This window comes from Chelonia mydas, chromosome 1 (assembly GCF_015237465.2).
Source record: "Chelonia mydas isolate rCheMyd1 chromosome 1, rCheMyd1.pri.v2, whole genome shotgun sequence".
Lineage (NCBI taxonomy): Eukaryota > Metazoa > Chordata > Testudines > Cheloniidae > Chelonia > Chelonia mydas.
The window spans coordinates 144,679,371-144,698,722 of record NC_057849.1 but is presented as its reverse complement, the minus strand read 5'-3'; the positions used below and the strand labels follow the sequence as shown (position 1 = coordinate 144,698,722).

Here is a 19,352-nt window from a genome sequence, read left to right as displayed (position 1 = left end):
CATCATCTGATTGCATATTCCTGCCTATGTGAAATAACTGTTCCGTTCCTAACGAACAGCTGTCCACCTCACAACAACAACAAGAAGAAAAAGGACCCCCTTTATCCCATAGCCTCAGTCCAACGACTAAATGGCCCTGGATACTCTTCCTCTTGGTCAAGGCTAAGTCACGCTGGCTGCTGTGAAACCAGCAATACTCTTTAGTTAAACAAGAACATTTTGATGCATGCTAAGGGCACAGTACACAAAGCAAGTGAGATACAATTTAGTTTTTTCTTTGTTTGAAAAACATAAGTTATAAACATTGAGGGGGTCCTATCTTAGAAGGAGGGCAGAGGAGCAAATTTGCGGAAACACCTTGTGGATGAGAATCAAGATGATACTGATGGGCGTGAAGAAACATCTACTGTAAGGGGATGCCTATCTTATAAGTGAGCTTCATATTTGGATTCCCCACTACTCCTGGGTTCCACAGTAGCCAAGGGTCTTTTCACCTACAGTTAGCTTGGAAGTTGTGACATTTCCTGTCAGAGGTGGACCTCACTGCATTTATCCAAGCTTTTGCCACCGGCTGATGCTCTGCCATACAGCAGTGGTTCCTTATACAGGGTTGCCCATTTGAGAACTTTAGTAAGTGTGTGCGTGCTTCCTTTAAAGGGCTTCTAGCATGGTATGTTTTACACAGGTCCTCTGTAGTCTTGTACTAGTTATAAAGTAGTTTCCAGAAGCAATTCACAGTGTTTTTGATCTACCAAAGCCCTACAGTTTTGAGTGATGGCTGCTTCTTTCCTCATGCTCCACCACAGTGATTGAAATTAACTTGTCTGTTGAGAAACTAGAAGCAGCGTGTGTTAACCCTTGAATCCACTTCACTCATTGGTTTGACAAAGCCACAAAGTGTGGCCCATCAGGGAATTCTGGACGGCATATCATTACCATTACAGTTGGGTCTTTGCTTGAGGACAGTGACTTGAAGATTTTAGCTGACATTTTAACAATGACTGTTGTACACGGGAGGCCACTGGCATGTGTGTCAGGAGACTAAGTGCTTTTAACAATATAGTGACTTACGAAAGTGGCGATACAAGCAGCCCCTCAACCTCACACACCATTCCGAATTCCTCAGGAAGTGAGGACAAGGGTGGGAAGCTAAGTAGATTTACACACACTTCTTTTCACAGAAAATTAAATTGAGAGGGAGACTTTAATTCTACCAGTGCCTGAACAGCTGAAATGTTTCTGGATGTGCTCATCAGCATCTCTATGTTAAGGTTTATACTGCAGCCCATCACCAAAGCTGCTGAGCATTTTCTGAGAAAGCAGATTAGCACTAGCTGAGTCTGTAGTAGACTTCATGGAGTCTCTGCTTTTCCACGTAATAGAGAGCTCTGCTTGGGTAGGGTTTAATTTTAGAATAGATTTTTAATCGGATTAGAAAACTTTTAAAATGTCTAGCAAAATTGTCTTGCTTTAATCACAATTATTTAACTTAATTCTAAATTACCTGCTCATGGCATGTTTACTGCAGAGTCTGCCTGTTACATCTGCATCATTCTGTAGAGAGTTCCGATGACGTGTCCTATTGTGCTGGCTGATTGCAGACACATCATCATCATCACACGGTTCTGGGATCTCCTCACATGCACCATCTTGAAAGCAGCAATAAAATCAGCATGGTCAGAGGGTGCACTGAAGTTGTACATAGTTCATGGATTTTCTAAACCGAAGACTAGAAAGGTATCCTCAGAAATTTTTACCAAACTTGGTTACAAACGGCAACTTAGCCTTATCTGTCTGGAAGTAATACACTGATGCATCAACAGAATGGCTCATAATGATAGACGAAGTTCTTCAATACCAGTCCCTGGTTCAATTCCGCTTAGGGCAAAAGTGGTTATCAGCTGACCCATGTGAACTTAACTGCGGGCACAATTCAATTTCTAATGGTCATATGTTTGATTTGTCTAAATAAACTAAACATCCTATCATCAGAAGTGGCAGTGTTACAGGTAGTCTCAAAGGTGGGTCCAAAGGCTAACTGGCCATGAACTGGAACTGTGCGCATACACAGAGAGTAGTCCGTTTCTGGCTTCAAGACTAAGCTTGATACGTTTATGGAACGGATGATATGATGGGATAGCCTAATTTTGGCAATTCATTGATCTTCAACTACTAGTGGTAGATATGCCCAATGGCCTGTGATGGGATGTTAGATAGGGTGGGATCTGAGTTACTACAGAGAATTCTTTCCTGTGTGTCTGGCTGGTGAGTCTTGCCCACATGCTCAGGGTTTAGCTGATCGCCATATTTGGGGTCAGGAAGGAATTTTTCTCCAGGGCAGATTGGCAGAGGCCCTGGGGGGTTTTTGCCTTTCTCTGCATTGTGGGGCATGGGTCACTTGCTGGAGGATTCTCTTCACCTTGAAGTCTTTAAACCACGATTTGAGGACTTCAATAGCTCTGACATAAGTTAGGGGTTTGTTACAGGAGTGGGTGAGTGAGATTCTGTGGCCTGCGTTGTGCAGGAGGTCAGACTAGACTATCATAATGGTCCCTTCTAACCTTAAAGTCTATGATTCTATGATTCTAGCACCTTGCTGAAGTACTTCAAGGCAGTGCGGGGAACTTGAATAGCCACTGCTCCTGTCTACTAGTGATATAGATTCAGCAGATTCAGACTCCCAAACCCAAGAGCCAGCGCATTTCACAAACCCTAACTTTGCATAATAGAAAAAAGAAGCTAGTGATCTATGAATTTGGAAATTCCAGATGACACTTTAAAGCTAAGTAATCTCTAACAGCAGGTGTGCAATCCCTATTAATCACAGATTCTTTCTTACCTAACAGCTCATCTCCCAGGGATCAATGCATGTAGGGGAACGTCTGTGTGTTGGTTTTCCAGGAAGGATAAGCCACTGCACCCCCTTTTTGAAGGCTTGGGGGAAGGGCAGGGACTGAGCTGAACAACCATGAGGAAGTTGATCAAAAAAATAAATCAATCTGGGGCTGTGCTGCCAAGGAGCCACCAAACCAGGGCTGGTGCAGGGTTGCAAAACTTCCATGCAGATGGGAAAGGCCTCCTGCAGCACCCTGCTGTGATCTACAAGATCCCAAGCCATGTATGGTCTCTGGCCTCTTCTATGGGTAGACAAAAATGGTACGTCTGAGGATCCTCACAGAGGTGAGACCCCTCTTGTGGGTTTTTCTTAGGGAAAACAGAACTAAATAAATATAATACTTACAAGAGTTAAATGATTAGAATTTACTTTAAAAGCTAAAAGCTTCCTTGATATTATTTGTACAACACACTTCCATATCTAAAGTACTTTCAGGGTACCTATCAGTGCAGTATCTGAACCTCAGGGCCTACTATATATATCAGAGAACATGTTTGACTGCTATTGTGAATATTCAGCTTTTTCAAAAAGAAGTACTATTGTAATCCCAGCTGAGAAGCAGTGATCATTCTGATACAAATATTTCCCAAAAGTATGAATAAAGGTCAGTCACAATGCTTTGTTTGAATATTTACACAACAGTAGATTGCATGTGAAAATATGGCAAGATTATTTAACCACCAGCAGGGTTCTGACCACAGAATTAACTCTTCTGTTCAGGTAGAATATATACTGATATAAAAGGTATTGGAAATAAAAATTCTATGTAATGCAATAGAAAAAAGCATCAATTGACCTGGAGAGAGTTTTAATGAACAACTCTAATCAGTATGTAGTTAAAACAATGTACCTTTTGAGTTTCTCTTAGATTCTTTCTTTAAGCCTGTATCATGGTATCCAGTGACCAGAATCTCCGTAGACTCGCTGTTCATAGACACCGAGGAGGCATTGCTTTTAGAACATTCTTGTTGCCTCTCTAAAGAAAGAAAAAGGTTTGCTCATATCAACTTCACCAGCTCTAGATATTACTGTAAAGACGCAATTACTGTTTTGAGCAGTAAAAGTTCACTACGGGTTAATAGTCTTGTATTATTATGTTTGTAATGGTGTAGCACCTAGCAGCCACCATCATGGATGGTGGAGCAGATCTTAGTTTTAAACAGAAAGCAGAATTTGATACCACATTAAGAAAAGAAAAGCTAAGCTTATTATGATGAACCTGAGACTTAATAGTAAAATTACTATCCTATTTATTAATAAAGGAATATACTAGCTAAACAATTTGTTTAAAAGGCTATTTTTTCCATTCTCTGACAGTTACACATCATTTTGGCCTATAAATGTGATTTTATTATTTATTTACATTTGAACACTCTAATGCAGAAAGCAGTAAACAATAAAAAAACAACATCCTTAAACTCATGTCATAAATCACTTGTATATCAGAGTTTTCTAAACTGGTGTACAGGACCATGGATCTTAAGCAATATTTCTGCTATCAGGAACAGCACATAAAAGTGATGAAGGTAAGAAGACAAAAGAGAAGTTCATTCTTATCACCTCTTATAGACCAAGGCATCTCAGAAGCACTGGTTATGGATCATTTAACCTTAACTGCAGTGTGGCTGGCTTAAAAATGTAGGCATTAGGCTACTTCAGTAGTTCTCAAACTTTTGTACTGGGGACCCCTTTCACAGAGCAAGCCTCTGAGTGTGACCCCCCCCCCTTATAAATTAAAATCACTTTTTAATATATTTAATACCATTATAAATGCTGGATGCAAAGCCGGGTTTGGGGTGGAGGCTGACAGCTTGCGACCCCCCCCCCCCATGTAATAACCTCGTGACCCCCTGTTTGAGAACCCCTGGACTTTGTGGTGTTAAACGGGGGAAACTTAGTGCTTATGCAGCTGGTAAGGAAAACACTAATAGTAGTAAAGTTGTTCTTCATCAGAAAGACAAAATGATAGCCACTCTATCTGGATCCTTTATGTTGGATCCTCATTTAACTTGTTTCACACCATAGCCCTGTAATGAGCTGTGCATAAGGAGCCCGCACAGAGCTCATTGCATGTGCGTGTTAACCCAGTAAGACTTCAATTGGCAAGTTTTTGGAAATACAGCTAAGAATCCCAGTATCACACCTTTTATTACTGAAGCACAAGCCAATGAAGGCCCATTTTTAAATTTGAATCCCAGCATGGCAATTTCCAAACTCAACATCACTTACCATCACACGCACGGGGGCTGAAAACTTTGAGTACAGACACCATTCTGCTGCTGGGAATTCCATTCATCTCATCTGTTTGTAAACCTTCTTTCCTGCTAAGAGCAAAGATATGGGAAAACACTACCACTGATTGTCTATTGCTCTTTAAAGAACATGAGGGATCATGACCATGATCATTAGGTTTATTTCTGGGGGGAGGAGGTATACAACTCATATCAAAACAAAGATTTCCAAAGCTGGTGAAAGCAGATGGGAGCTTGGAGAGAATTATACTTATCAGAATTGCTCAAATCTTAGCACATCATATCCAAAACAGAGTCTGACATACTGGTTGGTTAAAGCAGATTTTTGACAAGAAGGTACAATTTATCACATTCTGTGGGTGGGAAATTGAATAAGATACATCTATTATGTATTTCCACTACTTGTTTAGGTAGTAAAAACTGTGTGCCTATAGAATTGCTCAGCATAGATGGGCATTGAGTACAAAAACAAAATACAAAGGGGGCTTGTAAAGGCTGGAGTACAACTTGCTGTTCTGGTAAGCGGGGAGTAAAGTGTTGATTATGGTAATACCATTATTTTACACTTCATGCAGCTTTTTCCATGATGTCCAGTTTGACTCATTTCTTCTTAATGTGTACTGCTGGCTTATAGCGTCATTCCCTGGCTAGCATAAGGTTAATAGAAAAAGATTACATGCATTTCTCCCATGACTTACCCATATTGCGATGATGATAGAATTCTAGTCTGAGAGTCTTTCTTGCAAAGATCAGTCCAAGGAATTAATGTTGTGGTCTGGCCTAAAAAAGGGTAGTTGAATGCAGAGTTTATTTTTTTGCCTACTGTCTATTGATATGTCTATTGTCAAATTACCTGCCTTTCACTTCTCCGTTTTTCTCAGGGTAGTTTTTAGAGATTCAAAAAGCGCTGGCGCAAGATGGCAATCTTTACATTAACAAGACCATTTTTCAAATAATAAAACTGAAATGAAAAAATAAATGGGCTGATTTCTGAACATTCAAGTTTAAACTTTGTAAAGGAAGCAGGTTTTGATCTTTGAAGGATTTGAAACACCTCTAATTGCTAAAAATCTATCTAAATTCCCACCATTTTCACTCAGGTGCACTGTGCTGATTGGTTGTTTGCTTTGTCTTGTTCCTTCCTTTTATCCCTCCAATATAAGCCTTGCTCTTCCTGTTCCTCTCCATCCTTCATTTCCTTCTTCCAACCTTTTCCTTGGCCTTCATTTGCCAATGGGGCTTCAGCCCTGTACTTAAGGATATGTTTAAGGCTTTTGCTGAATCAGGGCTTTCAATGCAACAAATATGTGGAACCTTTGGAATGTGTGCATGCTGCAATGCTCAATAGCTGTTCTCTTATGAATAAGGGTTCCAGTAGCTCAAATGTGTCTCCTCAGTAAATGGCAGAAGGGATACAATTCATCTTTTTTTTTTTAAAAAAAAAGTGTATCTAATTCATTTATAACTTTTTAGTGCTTTCTAATGAGCATTTGAACCAGCTTCTATATCCACAGAATGGTGCCATTGCTTTGTCTATTCATTCTTCCATAGCTGTGTCCTTCACTCTCTCATCCCAATGACTTTTCAAGCAGGACCATTATTGATCCTGCTTTGCCCTTTTTACACGTACACGTTTTCCAATTGGTTTCAATCAGTCTCTCATTTGTCAAAGATCATTCAGACTGGGGCTCAGAACTTTTCTAAAGGGGAACTGTTGCTTCAAAAAGGTGGAATGTATAAAATGAGAGCAGCAGAAAGTTAACCGAGTAAGATTTAGGGACCATTCTATAGGCCCGAAACCTGTCTTGAGAGAGGCTGTTGGCTATCCTGAGCCCTTGGGGCTGAGTGTACATAATAGAATTCAAACTGTGAATAACATCCATCCTGTAAAGGCATGCTTGCCCAGTCTCAAGTGTGATCGGTATGGCACAGAGTTCCAATCATAACAAGAAAAATTGTTCTGAAGTGTACAGGCCTGGTTGTAAATTGTGTACTTATGCAAGGCACCACATTCATGGTACAATATATGGAAGAAGAGTAATGACTGAAATTGAAACAAATTGACTAGTTGGTTTTTCCAGTAAAAGCTGGAGTCTTAGAAATAAAACAAGGGTGCATTACATTTCACCAACACACTCTTTTTATAGCTCTTGTTCTTATTAGAGCCTGGGGTAAGATGGTGTACTTCACGGTGGCAGAAAATACAGAACAGAGTTTAGAACACCCTGCTCTGTATTTTACTTCCAAAATGATGGGATATCACATGCTGTAGAGGGGAGCTATGTGTTTTTCATGAAGTATTTTATTGAAACTCTAACCATTTCAAGTAGAACCGTTAAAATGTTTTAAATGCTGTGCATCCGTGTCATGCATTTCATTGCTTGTCTTTTCCTAGGCCTCTAAAGAGCCTGAGAAATAAACTGTAAAATGACATTTTTGGGCTGCCTGCTTTACCCTTCTTTCTGGCTGTTGCCATCTGCGCTAGCCGTTCGTATTCCCTCTTAACATCCCATAGCTCTTCTTTCAGTCTGTGGTTTTCCTCATTTAGTTGGTGACAGAGTTCTCTCAACCTCCTGGACTCGCGTCTTATTTGAAAAATCTCCTCATGCAGGTCCTGCTCGTAGGTTGCTAGTGGAGCGTGCCTCTTGCTCACCCTGTTCATCTTTAAAATAAAAATGGCATGACATTATTTCATTGCCTATAGCATTTAGATAATGCCTGGAGAGTAGCTGCGGTGAGATTTTACATTTTGGAGAGAGAAGTTTGTGTGTGTGTGTGTGTGTGTGTGTGAGAGAGAGAGAGAGAGAGAGAGAGAGAGAGACTGAGATTATATAAAGTACAGACATAAGAAAGCAGAAGCTAACTTTTTAAATGTGCTTTTGAAGTCAAATAATCTTCTCTGAGCTCTTGTAATGCTCATTTAAATACAGATCTGAGTTAAAATAATGCATAGAATTGCTTTGAATTCTACCTGCATGCTTTCCACAGCAAGAATAATTGCTTGGGAAGTTGCAGTAGTATAGGAAAGCCTATAAGATAAAAAAAGGGAGAAATATAATAACAACAATGATGCTAATAGAGTAATAGCAGGGCATTATGCAAAATATGGTTAAGCCATTTAAGCGCAGGCTGTGACTCTAATAATCTATCAGCCAAGGAGTGAAATGTACATGTGTTCATGAGCCATACAGATCACCAAGTGTATCATGAAATCCCCATACCACGTTGCCTACCTTTAAAACTGAAAGTAAATTTTTTTATAGCCATAAAAGCAGTGTGTGTAGATGCTTCCCAGTAGCTTTCGGTGCTGTTCTTTAAAACTGGAATTGAAATATAACCATATTGCCCTTTCCTCAATTGCTCATAAATACTACTAAAAACAAGTTTGTTTTATTAAAGAAGCTACTTTGTCAATATTGAGACATTAGTTTCAGTTAGGGGCCCAATCCTAGAAACCTTACGCACAGGGACAATCCCGTGCGAGGAAGGAATTGACTTCAATTGGACTGCTCTCGGGAGTAAAGGACTTGACGGATCAGGGCCTAATTACTGTACGTGAAGCAGATCACTTTTGTTTTGTTCAATGAGATGGAGCTTGATGTCCTGTTGTAAAGACTAGAGGTACCGTATAAAAAATAGCAAGTTGGTAAAAACACAGTGCAAAGCCAGCATGGTGGGAGCAGGAGGAAAGAGAACGCACAGGCCTGAGTCTGTTTGATAAACCAGATATTCTCCTTGGTTCATTTTGCTATAATACAAGACAGCCGTGTACATTCATTGTGATGCTTTTTTTGGCCAACCAAACGGAGACTTGCATGCATTTTAATGCGTAAAATGTAAATGACTCTTGTGAGAAGGGACAGACCTGTGAGACTGAGTCCCCTTACAGCTCTGCTCATTTTTCCCCCCTCTTCCCCTTTCCAGAAGGTCATACACTGGGCTGGCTGTGGCTTTCTCCTGAGTTTGCCAGTAACACGCTGTCCATCAGCCAGAAGGGAAAGCTAGAGAAACTCAAGCCATCCAAATTCAAATTCCCCTCAGCTTTATGTTCACACTGTACTACAGAGCTAGCACAGCCAGTGCAAGTTCTTCTTACACCTCCCCATTCTCCACGTACCAACTGGGGTGGGGGGAGCTTGGGGCTTCTGCCAGAGATGACTGGTGCCTGCTGAGAGTGGGGGGGGAGGCACAATTTAAAGGTCTGCCCCCCCGACAGCTTGAGTTATGCCCCCCAAGCCCAAACTTTACCCTCTTTACCCTCAGTGGCCCCTCCCTGCAGCTCTCAGGTGTTTGCTGCTGCCTCTCCCCACAGCTGTAGCTCCCAGGTTGCCAGCTTCAGAAGCTGCCATGCACGGAGGGGGCCCGGCAGCAGCATGTGGCCAAGTGGGCCAGCAAACTCTGCAAAGATGGGGTAGGGGTGGAACATGACCCTAGGTGCCCCCCCATGTCGCCTCAGGCTTCTGCGTAGCAGGATGGGAAGTCTCGGGGCTTCAGTAGGAGCAGGGCTAAAGCCCTGACCCCCAGAAGGTGTTAGTTGTGGGGCAGAAGACCCCCATCCCCACAGGGCAGAAGCCCCAAGGCAGGCACGTCCCGGCTCTCGAACTTCTGAAGATTATCGTACGCGGCTCAGAGCCACCCCTGAGCTAGGTTTTCTCTGGCCTGGGAGATTCCTTACCATTTCCTTGAGAAGAAGATTTTCTTCTTTGCATTCTTTTATCTTCTGCAGATATTCAGATTTTAATTGAGCCATTTCATTTTTCAGTTGTGAAATCTCTTCGTCTGCATTTGCCAGCTCCAGAACAGCAGCCTCATTGGCCCCCAGAAGATCACCAACCTGATTCTTAAGACTTGCTGTAAAACAAACGTATCAGCGTGTGTGACTTGGATATGTCAAAAGGGAAACATACCTTGCATTCGTTCTTTGACAATGCACTCCTAAGGAGAAAGAGCTGTGGGCTAGTGCTCCGAGCATCCAATTAGGATTTGGGAACTCCTAAGTCTTAATAACTCTGACACCAAATCCAGCTGTGGCCTGGGCCAACTCTTTAAATGGGGGCGGGGAGGGTGAGTAATAAAATGTAGCTGCATCTCTGGCAAAGGGATTAGAGGTTAGTGGGTCTCAAACTGTAGGTTGGGCCCCCAAAGTGGGTCATGACCCCATTTTAATGGGGTCACCAGGGCTGTCATTAGACTTGCCCAGGACTGAAGCCGAAGCCCAAAGACTTCAGCCCTGGGCGGTGGGGCTCAGGTTACAGCCCCCTGCATCTGGGACTTCAGCGTTGGCGCTTCTATCTCTCTCTCTCTCACACACACTCACACCCCGGGGTGGCGGAGCTTGGGCTCAGGCTTTGGTTTCTTTTCTCAGGGTCATGTACTAATTTTTGTTATCAGAAGGAGGTTGCGGTGCAATGAAGTTTGAGAAACGCTTAATGTTTAGCAAGTGCTGAATCTTATGATTAATAGATACTGAACAACCATAAAGTGTCTTTCCAATGCAATATAGATGGAATGAAAGACAACATGAAGCTGAATACGGAGAAGTTTTTTGAGGCCCGATCCTGTGAACGCTCCTCTCGGTGCTTAATTTCTGGCACATGAGCAGTCCCATTGAGGTCAATGGAACTATTAACGTGCCTAGAGTTTAGTAAGTCTGTGTTTAGGGGATCAGGGTCTTAGTTAGTAAGAAGTTCTATTGATTAAAATTTGCCCATTCCCAGGTGGAATTGCTACCCTATTTTTGCTCATATGATTATTTGTGTATTAGAGGAGAGAAATAATGAAAAGAAAGCTCAAGGGAAAAAAATCCATTAAGTTTCTAAATAGTCTTTTTTTGTTTGTACAGTTATTTTACAAATATTGGATTAGCTTGTTGTGTTAGTGGAGGGCAAAGTTGAGTACCAGGAATAAATGATCAATGTGATAAGCTAAGAGTTTTGATGTGTGGCTCCCTTTAATGTTAGTAAGAGTTACAACTAAATTCCATCACTCACGTTACTCCACCCATAGCATTTAATATGGCAATATAAAGCAAAATACATGGTTTAGTGAATAGGACACTAGACTGGGACTCAGAAGACCTGGGTTCACATACAAGCCACAGGCTCCTTGTATGGCTTTGCATAAATCAGTGAATCTGCACTGTAAACTGGGGAAAATGTTTTGTTACATCATGAAGAGAGTTATGAGGGGGAATGCCATCCGATGATTGTGTGGTACAATGGTGATGAGGTCTGAGTAAGTTCTCAGATAGTACTTGGATAAAGAACTACATATATTTTCTGTACGTGTATGCCGAGACCAGTGGTCCTCAGACTTTTGTACTGGTGACCCCTTTCACACAGCAAGCCTCTGAGTGCAACCCCCCCTTATAAACTTAAAAACCTTGTTTATGTTTAACACTATTGTAAATGATGGAGGTGAAGCGGGGTGTGAGGGTGGAGGCTAATAGCTCATAACCCCCCCACATGATAATCTCGTGACCCCTGGCAACCTCCCACCCCTCACATGACCCCCAGCGTGAGAACCCCCGGCCTAGACCCTGCACTGAGATCTACTAGCCGGAAGTTTTGTGCATGTGGGGAGTGGCACTGCAGCGGTGCCCAGTGCCGGATTGGACCCCAGAGTGCAAAAAGAAATGTTTTTTAAAAATATATTAACATGACAGTCATGAGGTCTGTCAGAAACCAAGAATAACCTCTTAGTTTTTCACCTGGCCTCTGGACATCAGCCAGTCTTTACAAGCCCTTACCTAATATAGCGGAGTACCATGATTTCCCAGAAGCAGTTTTGTAATGCAGCATGACCTGTCAATTTGTTGACATTTTAAAAGTCTACAAAATGGAGACCGTTTCAAAGTTTAACATCTAAAAACAGAGGTTGAGCATTTGGTTGTTTTTTTCTCCCTCTTCGTGTGACTTCTCTTTTGTTAATGTTTTTATAGAAGTTTTCACCTGAGGTAAATATAAAGGTGCAGTAACTCTGATATGGGCGGCCAGAGAACTTGCTTACAGTACCAGAGATTTTGTGTTAGCCAGCATATGAACCTTAAGAAGATATGAGAATTTAATGGAAATGTTTAGTTTAATATTTTCATTTAACAGACAGAACAAGGAGAGATTAATTTTAAAATGCTCTCAGGAACTACGATTCATGACTTCAGAACAAACCCCAACAAGGAAGTAACAAGCTCTTATTTTCTACAGCTTGGTTGAATTTGTTTTTCTGTTTCAAAAATGCCCTAAAGCTCTTTGGATTATGCAGAGGAAAAGCTCAGGAACTCCAGGAAGAGCCTGGCAAATCTGAGCTGCACAGACCAGGGAAACAGTGAGGGAGGGAGGGTGTGGCAGAAGGGATATGGAGTACAGAAATGCCACCATTGCGTCCTTCAGATTCTACGCTGCTCCAGGGTTGAACAAGCCCTTGTGGTAAGTCAGAGCAGTGCCTGAACATCCTGTCCTGGGCTGTAGCATGGCCTAGAATCCCACAGCATCATGGAAGCCTGCCACCAGCACACCCCCTACATGAGGGTTTACAAGAGATGAGGGAAATGACACAGGGTTGTTTATGATTTTGTGCCCAAGGTCATATAGAAAGTTTGCAAAGGAGCCAGAAACTGAACATATGTCTCCAGTCCACACGTCCATCTTTCCTATTAACTTGTTCCATATCATTAATAATCTCTCTATTACCTAGGTTACAGGTACAGTGGGGATCCTCCCTTTTTCTTAGCATTATTGTGCCTAGTTTTAGACTCAATAGGGATTATCCTTCCCCACATTGTCCCTGGACCCAGAACTGTGCTGGGAGAGCCCCCTTCTACGGACACAAGGGCCCATAAAAACCTTATCTCCTCCGTCCAAAGTCCTCCAACCAACACTCCACCCAAAACGTGAGGGAGAAAGAAAGGGAACACAGCAACAATAAATCATGGAACTACATGACACTTCCCAATCATCCCTTCGTTAACTCTGCTTATATGTCATAGCCCTTTCCTTCCAAATCCTTTGTCTGCTCTTTGGGACATGGATCATTTCTTAATCTGAATCACAAGGCCCTGATCTCAGTTGGGGACCGAGGTGCTACCATAATACAAATAATAATCCTAGTTTGTTCAGATCAACCTTAAATGTTCTTGTTTTTTTTAGTCTTGCTAAAACTCTTCAGTGATATTTTATACCCATATGTCATTTAGCAAATTCTACCTGAGCTCCTTGTTTTAAGCTACAGTGGAACCCAGAGTTATGAACATCTTGGGAATGGAGGTTGTTCGTACCTCTGAAATGTTCGTAACTCTGAACAATATGTTATGGTTCTTTCAAAGGTTTCCAACTGAACATTGACCTAATACAGCTTTAAAACTTTACTATGCAGAAGAAAAATGCTGCTTTCCGTTTATTTTTTAGTAGTTTACATTTAACACATTACTGTCCTGTATTTGCGCTTTTTTTTGTTTGTTTTTGGTCTCAGATGCTGCCTGATTGTGTACTTCCGGGCTCAAATGAGGTGTGTGGTTAACTGGTCAGTTTGTAACTCTGAGGTTCTACTGTAGCTTCTAATTGCTGGGTGAAAGATGTCCTGCCAAAAAGAATGTGCTAATTTGTGAATGTGTCCGACAAAGAAAAGGAACAACAGACCCAGATAAATGACATTGCTTCATACCAATTTGCTGCTGTAGTACTAAAGGTGAGCTGTGGTCCAAGCTGAGGTGACTGGGAGTTGTCATCTTTTCCTTAAAACTCCTTGCCTCCTGATAATGAAATCCATTTGTTTAGCATTAATAGCATTTATTACCAAGGAAATGTTAACAGCTTTCCGGAGTTTTCTTCCCTTTATTACTTGCTTTAGTTTTCTCTTCATTCTTACTATTACACATAAGTTTACTCTTCACTCCCTAGTTTTCTCCTTCATTCTTATGCTCCTTAGTAAATAAAAATGTGAAGCTGCCCTGAGTTTCAGGATTGCAGCGCATCTTCTGTTTTGACCATGCATCTGCAGCAGCTCAACAGTTCAAAGCTATTTTTATCTCCTTTCCTACCATTGCCATCTGTCTAGTGAAGAGCCCAGATTATCTGTTTCCGAAGCATTTCATTTCTGTGGCCCAGATTTGCTACAGCCCCTTTTAAAGGAACTCCTTGCTGGTGTTAGCTGCATGGCTGTACACTGTGATCCTGAGTACCACCAATTTATAACCAGTTTTTCGGTTGAAGTCGGTTATTTGTTCACATAAGCGAAACAGAGAGGCAAGGAAATGGGATGAAAAAAATGAATTAATTGTATGTTGGGGCGTTTAGAGTAGCTTTTGTTATTGCGGCTGCTTTAAATGTTACTTCACAATATACTGCAGCTAAATGAATAATTTTGATTTTATTCAAGGACTGATCCTTATATCAACTTAACTGAATGTACTTCAAATAACATTTTTTTCACTTTGCCTGCTTGATGTTATGCACAGCATTACTGTTACTGAGTGCATTAAATTGTCATTAAGGGGGGTTATGTCAATTGTTTTTCCAGGTATCACTCAATCAAAACCTTTTGTCAATAGGTAATATACACCAAGGACAAACTCTCATTTTCAACAGCAGGTGGGCCAAAATAAACATGTCTCCTCAGCTCTGAAGGATGTATGTCTGTGATCACATTAATGTATAATGGCAGGTCTACTTTGAAACAGGGAAGGAGGAGGGGTATTAGAGAAGCAGGCATTGTGTGTGCCAATAAGTTGCAACAGAGTGTGCATTGATGGGGTGATGGTACAGTTACAAGTATACTGCAAGACAGGAGACCACAAACTGATGGCCTTCAACTGCCCAAAAAGTGCACTTTGGCCCTGATTTGCATCATAGTAGTCAATGGGAGTCTTTCCAGTGACGTCAATGGGAGTCGAAAGAAGCCACTATTGGTCACTAATTTGCCTACTGGTATCCTTGCTAAAAGACCTTTATTTGTGAGGTAAAGCGGGTGTGTGCAATGTATCCTTTCCATGGAAACCCAGCTCATGGTAAAAGACTGGTTTTCTCCATTTTGAATCTATTTATTGTTAACTTAGTTTTTTATAACATTTGTCTTTTTATTTTTTTCTTCTGAAGTTCTCTGGACTCTTTGGGTCCCTCTTTTCTGCTGTTACCCAGCAGCAGTTTCTGATTCAAATGCCTCCTTCAACTCACCACATCATTTCACAAAAATGAAACTGGAGATATTGAAGAATTCCTAATTTTGTAATTTTTCTTTTTTATGACAGAGTTGACCGCGACCAGTGGGCCACAACCTGCTGGCAACCAGGCATCTGAACTCCAGGAGTAGGCAACAACTTAACACTGCCCTCCAATCCAGGCCTTTCTTCACCCCCATCCAAATGCTGCTTTGCTCCTCAGCCCCCTCCACTGTCTGTTTTGAGCACAGATGGGGAAGAGGATAAGGAGAGAATTTTTTTTTTTTTTAATTTTTTTAGCTTATTAAGCATGATGGATGTAGGGTTTTTTAAAATGTCTTTGTGCTGGTGAGATCTCAGTGGGGCACAACTCGGAACTGGTGTAATAAGTTGCTGACCACATCCAAAGGGCCCAACTAGACAATTAGAACATGACTTTGGACAATCAGTCTCCCCAGCCAGAGTGAGTGAGTAACGACTTGGGGGTTTAATGTTCAGTGTCTGTGGATCAACCTGAGGTGCAACTGGGATTTTCTGTCTGAAGCACCCCCTGGTAGTAGGTGCACACTGCTCATAGGTTATGGGGGATGCTGTAGTAGTAGAGGTTTTTTGTTTAACCGAGGATTGAAAGCTTCTCTCTCTTTTCAAAGGACTTATGTGGGACATTCCATGCTCAAGTTGCATTCATTTGCAGTGACTGAACGAATCAGGTAACTGAAAGTTCAAAGGGTCCATTCTAGTAACTTTTGCATGCCGGTCTTTCATCTGCATGTGCAATTGTTAAACTTGTGTGTGCAATTACACACCCTGCTTGTCAGAAAAAAAAATCATAATATCGAATCAAATTTGCCCACTGAACATGTAGCATCCAGTGGAAAGCTATCAAACTAAAGTATATGCAATGCAACAGTACCAAATCTAAAATTAACTGCCCTGCTATTGAGACAAAAATGGTTTTATTTTCAATTGTACAAATATATAACCCCTCCCATATACACATGGACACATCCTTGAGTTTTGCAATCCTCTGTTTACTCGTGACTATTCCGGGGGTAGCAAAGTGGAGAGAAAGGACTAGTAACAACAAATCTCCAATTATATTATTATTGTTTTTTGGATATCTTCAAAAGAGGAACAAGGGAACAAATATCTGGAATCATCAGTAGTTTATAAAGATTTGTTCCCAACTCTTACAATTTCTAAGGCAATATTAGGTTCTACCCAGACATAATATTAAATACAGTTGAACTGTACTGGTCACAAAAGACCGAGTCAAAGGATTATGTGGGTAACAAAGAATTGCATGTGCAATATCAATACGTTTATTTCATATCTTTCGCATGTTGAAAGGGATCCTGACCACAGATAATTATCTGCATGTATTCAGAGGTTTCACTTCTATGCAATATTGGCAGGTGACTCTAATTTCCCAGACATTTAGCAGCAGAAGTGTAAAGTGCAGCAAGATCAGGACACTACATCAACTAGCGTTACTGGTATCAAACTAAAGAAATATGCCCTCTGTTCTACTTGTCTCTCTCATTTTTTAAAGTGTTGTTTATTTAAAAATATATATATATATATATCAATCATCCTATATTTTCTTCTTTGACAGGGTTACGGTGCTAGTAGGTAGAGGGAAAAGCAATAGAGGTGATATATGTTGATTTTTAGGAAGACAGCTGACACAGTCCCATATGACTTTCTCATAGGCAAACTAGGGAAATTCAGTCTAGATTAAATTACTATAAGGATGGATGCACAACTAGTTCAAAGACCATACTCAAAGTTATCAATGGCTCACTCTCAAACTGGGAGGGTGAATGTAGTGGGGATCTCATAGGGGTCAGGCCTGGGTCTGGTTCTATTCAATATTTTCAATATTGGATAATACAGTGGAAAGTATGCTTATAAAATTTGCTGATGACACCAACCATGGGAGGAACTGCAAGCACTTTGGAGGATAAGATTAGCATTCAAAATGACTTTGATAAATTAGAGAATTGGTATGAAATCAACTAGATGAAATTCAATGAAGTGCAATGTACTTCATTTAGGAAGGAAAAATCAAATGTACAACTGCAAAATGGAGAGAAACTGGCTAGGTGGTAGTACTGCTGAAAAAGTTCTGGGGTAATAGTGGGTCACAAACTGAATGAGAGTCCACAATGTGATGCAGTTGCGAAAAAGGCTGATATCATTCTGAGGTGTAGTAACAGGACAGTCATATGTAAGACACAGGAGGTAATTGTCCTGCTCTACTCAGCACTGGTGAGGCCTCTGTTGGAGTAGTGTGTGCAGTTCTAGGTGCCACACTTAAGGAAAGATGTTGACAAATAGGAGAGAGTTTAGCCCTGGTCTACACTGCGGGGGGTGGGAGGGGAAGATCGATCTAAGTTACGCAACTTCAGCTATGTGAATAATGTAGTTGAAGTCGACATACTTAGACCTACTCACTGAGGTGAGTCGACTGCTGGCACTCCCCCGTTGACTCTGCCTGCACCGCTCGTGGCAGTGGAGTACAGGAGTCAACGGGAGAGCGCTCAGGGGTAGATTTATCGCGTCTAGACTAGATGCGATAAATCGACCCCCGCTGGATCGATCGCTGCCTGCCAATCCAGCGGGTAGTATAGACATACCCTTAGAGGAGAGCAACAAAAATGAAAACAGTTTTAGAAAACATGATGAGTAAAGGTTTAAAAAAAAAAAAAGGGCATGTTTAGTCTTGAGAAAAGAAGACTGAGGGGGATCTGATAACAGTCTTCAGATATGTTAAGGGCTGTTTGAAAAGGACTGTGATCAATTGTTCTCCATGTCTACTGAAGGTAGGAAAAGAAGTAATGATCTTAATCTGCAGCAAGGGAGATTTAGGTTAGACATTAGGGAAAACTTTCTAACTATAAGGGTAGTTAGCTCTGGAATAGGCTTCCAAGGGGGGATTGTGGAATCCCCATCACTGGAGGTTTATAAGAACAGGTTGGACAAACACCTGTCATCGGCGGTCTAGGTTTAGTTTCTCCTGCTTCAGCACAGGGAGCTGGACTCATTGACTTTTTGAGGTCCCTTCCCGCCCTACATTTCTCCAATTCAGTGATTCTAAAACAAACCTTGCATGAACACATCATTCTCTTTTCAGGACTTCACAGCTATTTTTACCAGAATGAGGCATCACACACTTGAGATACAGAAAAGTCACAGTAAAAAATGAGTAAAATCCTTTTTACCTCCTTTTTGAAGCTTTCATTTTCTGCAGAAAGCAGGCCCCGTTTCTCCAACTGCTGCTGGTTTTCAATCTGCACTTTCTTCATGAGCTGATTAATTTCCTCTGCTCTCTCAACCAGGGATTGCAGCAGATGCACGGATATATCCTGAGATTCTTCTGTCTCTGTTGCCTAGTATTTAAAGTATAACAAAGGGTATTCTAGTTATTAACAGTCTGCTGTTGGCAGAAAAGTGAGAGCTCTAAAGCAGCTGAGACCACAGATACAATGAACGAGTTCACATGTTAAATTATATATTAAAAATATACCATGTAGCTGAAATAGAAGAACCATTTACCATTAGACCCAGTTAAATATGGTATTTTAAATGTCAGGCAAACAATTCTTAGCTTGTTACCTCTCTAATATATACATCATAATTTGTGGATGGTTATGTATTTGAATGAACACCTAAACCAGAAGTATAATTTCAGAATGTTTATATCCCTATGATATGGCTTACATTTTCTTTTTAAGTCACCTACGTCTGTACAGGGTAAACTTTTAAAGTTGAATAAGCAGTTACACAAGCAGAGAGCCATTAAAATTAGATGTCATCAAAGACTAAATATAAATATTGATAAAAGACTCAATAGATAGAAGTGGGATCTTGGAGCAACACAGTGCATTCAAGATGAGAAAAGGAACTGGTCAAATGAAATTTCTGCAGTCATTTAAGTTTTGTTGAGCCAAAAATGTCCCTGAAGGTAATGACTGTTAAGCAGATCAAATTATAAATGTATTTTTCTGGCAGATAATCAGCATTCAGGGTATGTAAATACTGTATGCTGCAA

General features: G+C 41.0%; 1 protein-coding gene across 3 annotated transcripts in view; it reads right to left on the bottom strand.

Moving 5' to 3' along the window:
• LOC114020260 overlaps nt 1–19,352 on the bottom strand; it is a 51,801-nt gene that overhangs the window by 7,932 nt on the left and 24,517 nt on the right. For 2 of the 3 annotated variants that reach the window (XM_037901993.2, XM_043538009.1), the window contains 8 exons: nt 18,523–18,690; nt 13,807–13,894; nt 9,824–9,999; nt 7,603–7,810; nt 5,847–5,928; nt 5,126–5,220; nt 3,747–3,872; nt 1,505–1,649 (listed from right to left, as the gene is read on the bottom strand). In XM_037901993.2, coding sequence (XP_037757921.1) covers nt 1,505–1,649; nt 3,747–3,872; nt 5,126–5,220; nt 5,847–5,928; nt 7,603–7,810; nt 9,824–9,999; nt 13,807–13,894; nt 18,523–18,690 — 1,088 coding nt within the window. The remainder of the gene's footprint in view (nt 1–1,504; nt 1,650–3,746; nt 3,873–5,125; nt 5,221–5,846; nt 5,929–7,602; nt 7,811–9,823; nt 10,000–13,806; nt 13,895–18,522; nt 18,691–19,352) is intronic. The other variant, XM_037902001.2, reaches the window with a different exon arrangement.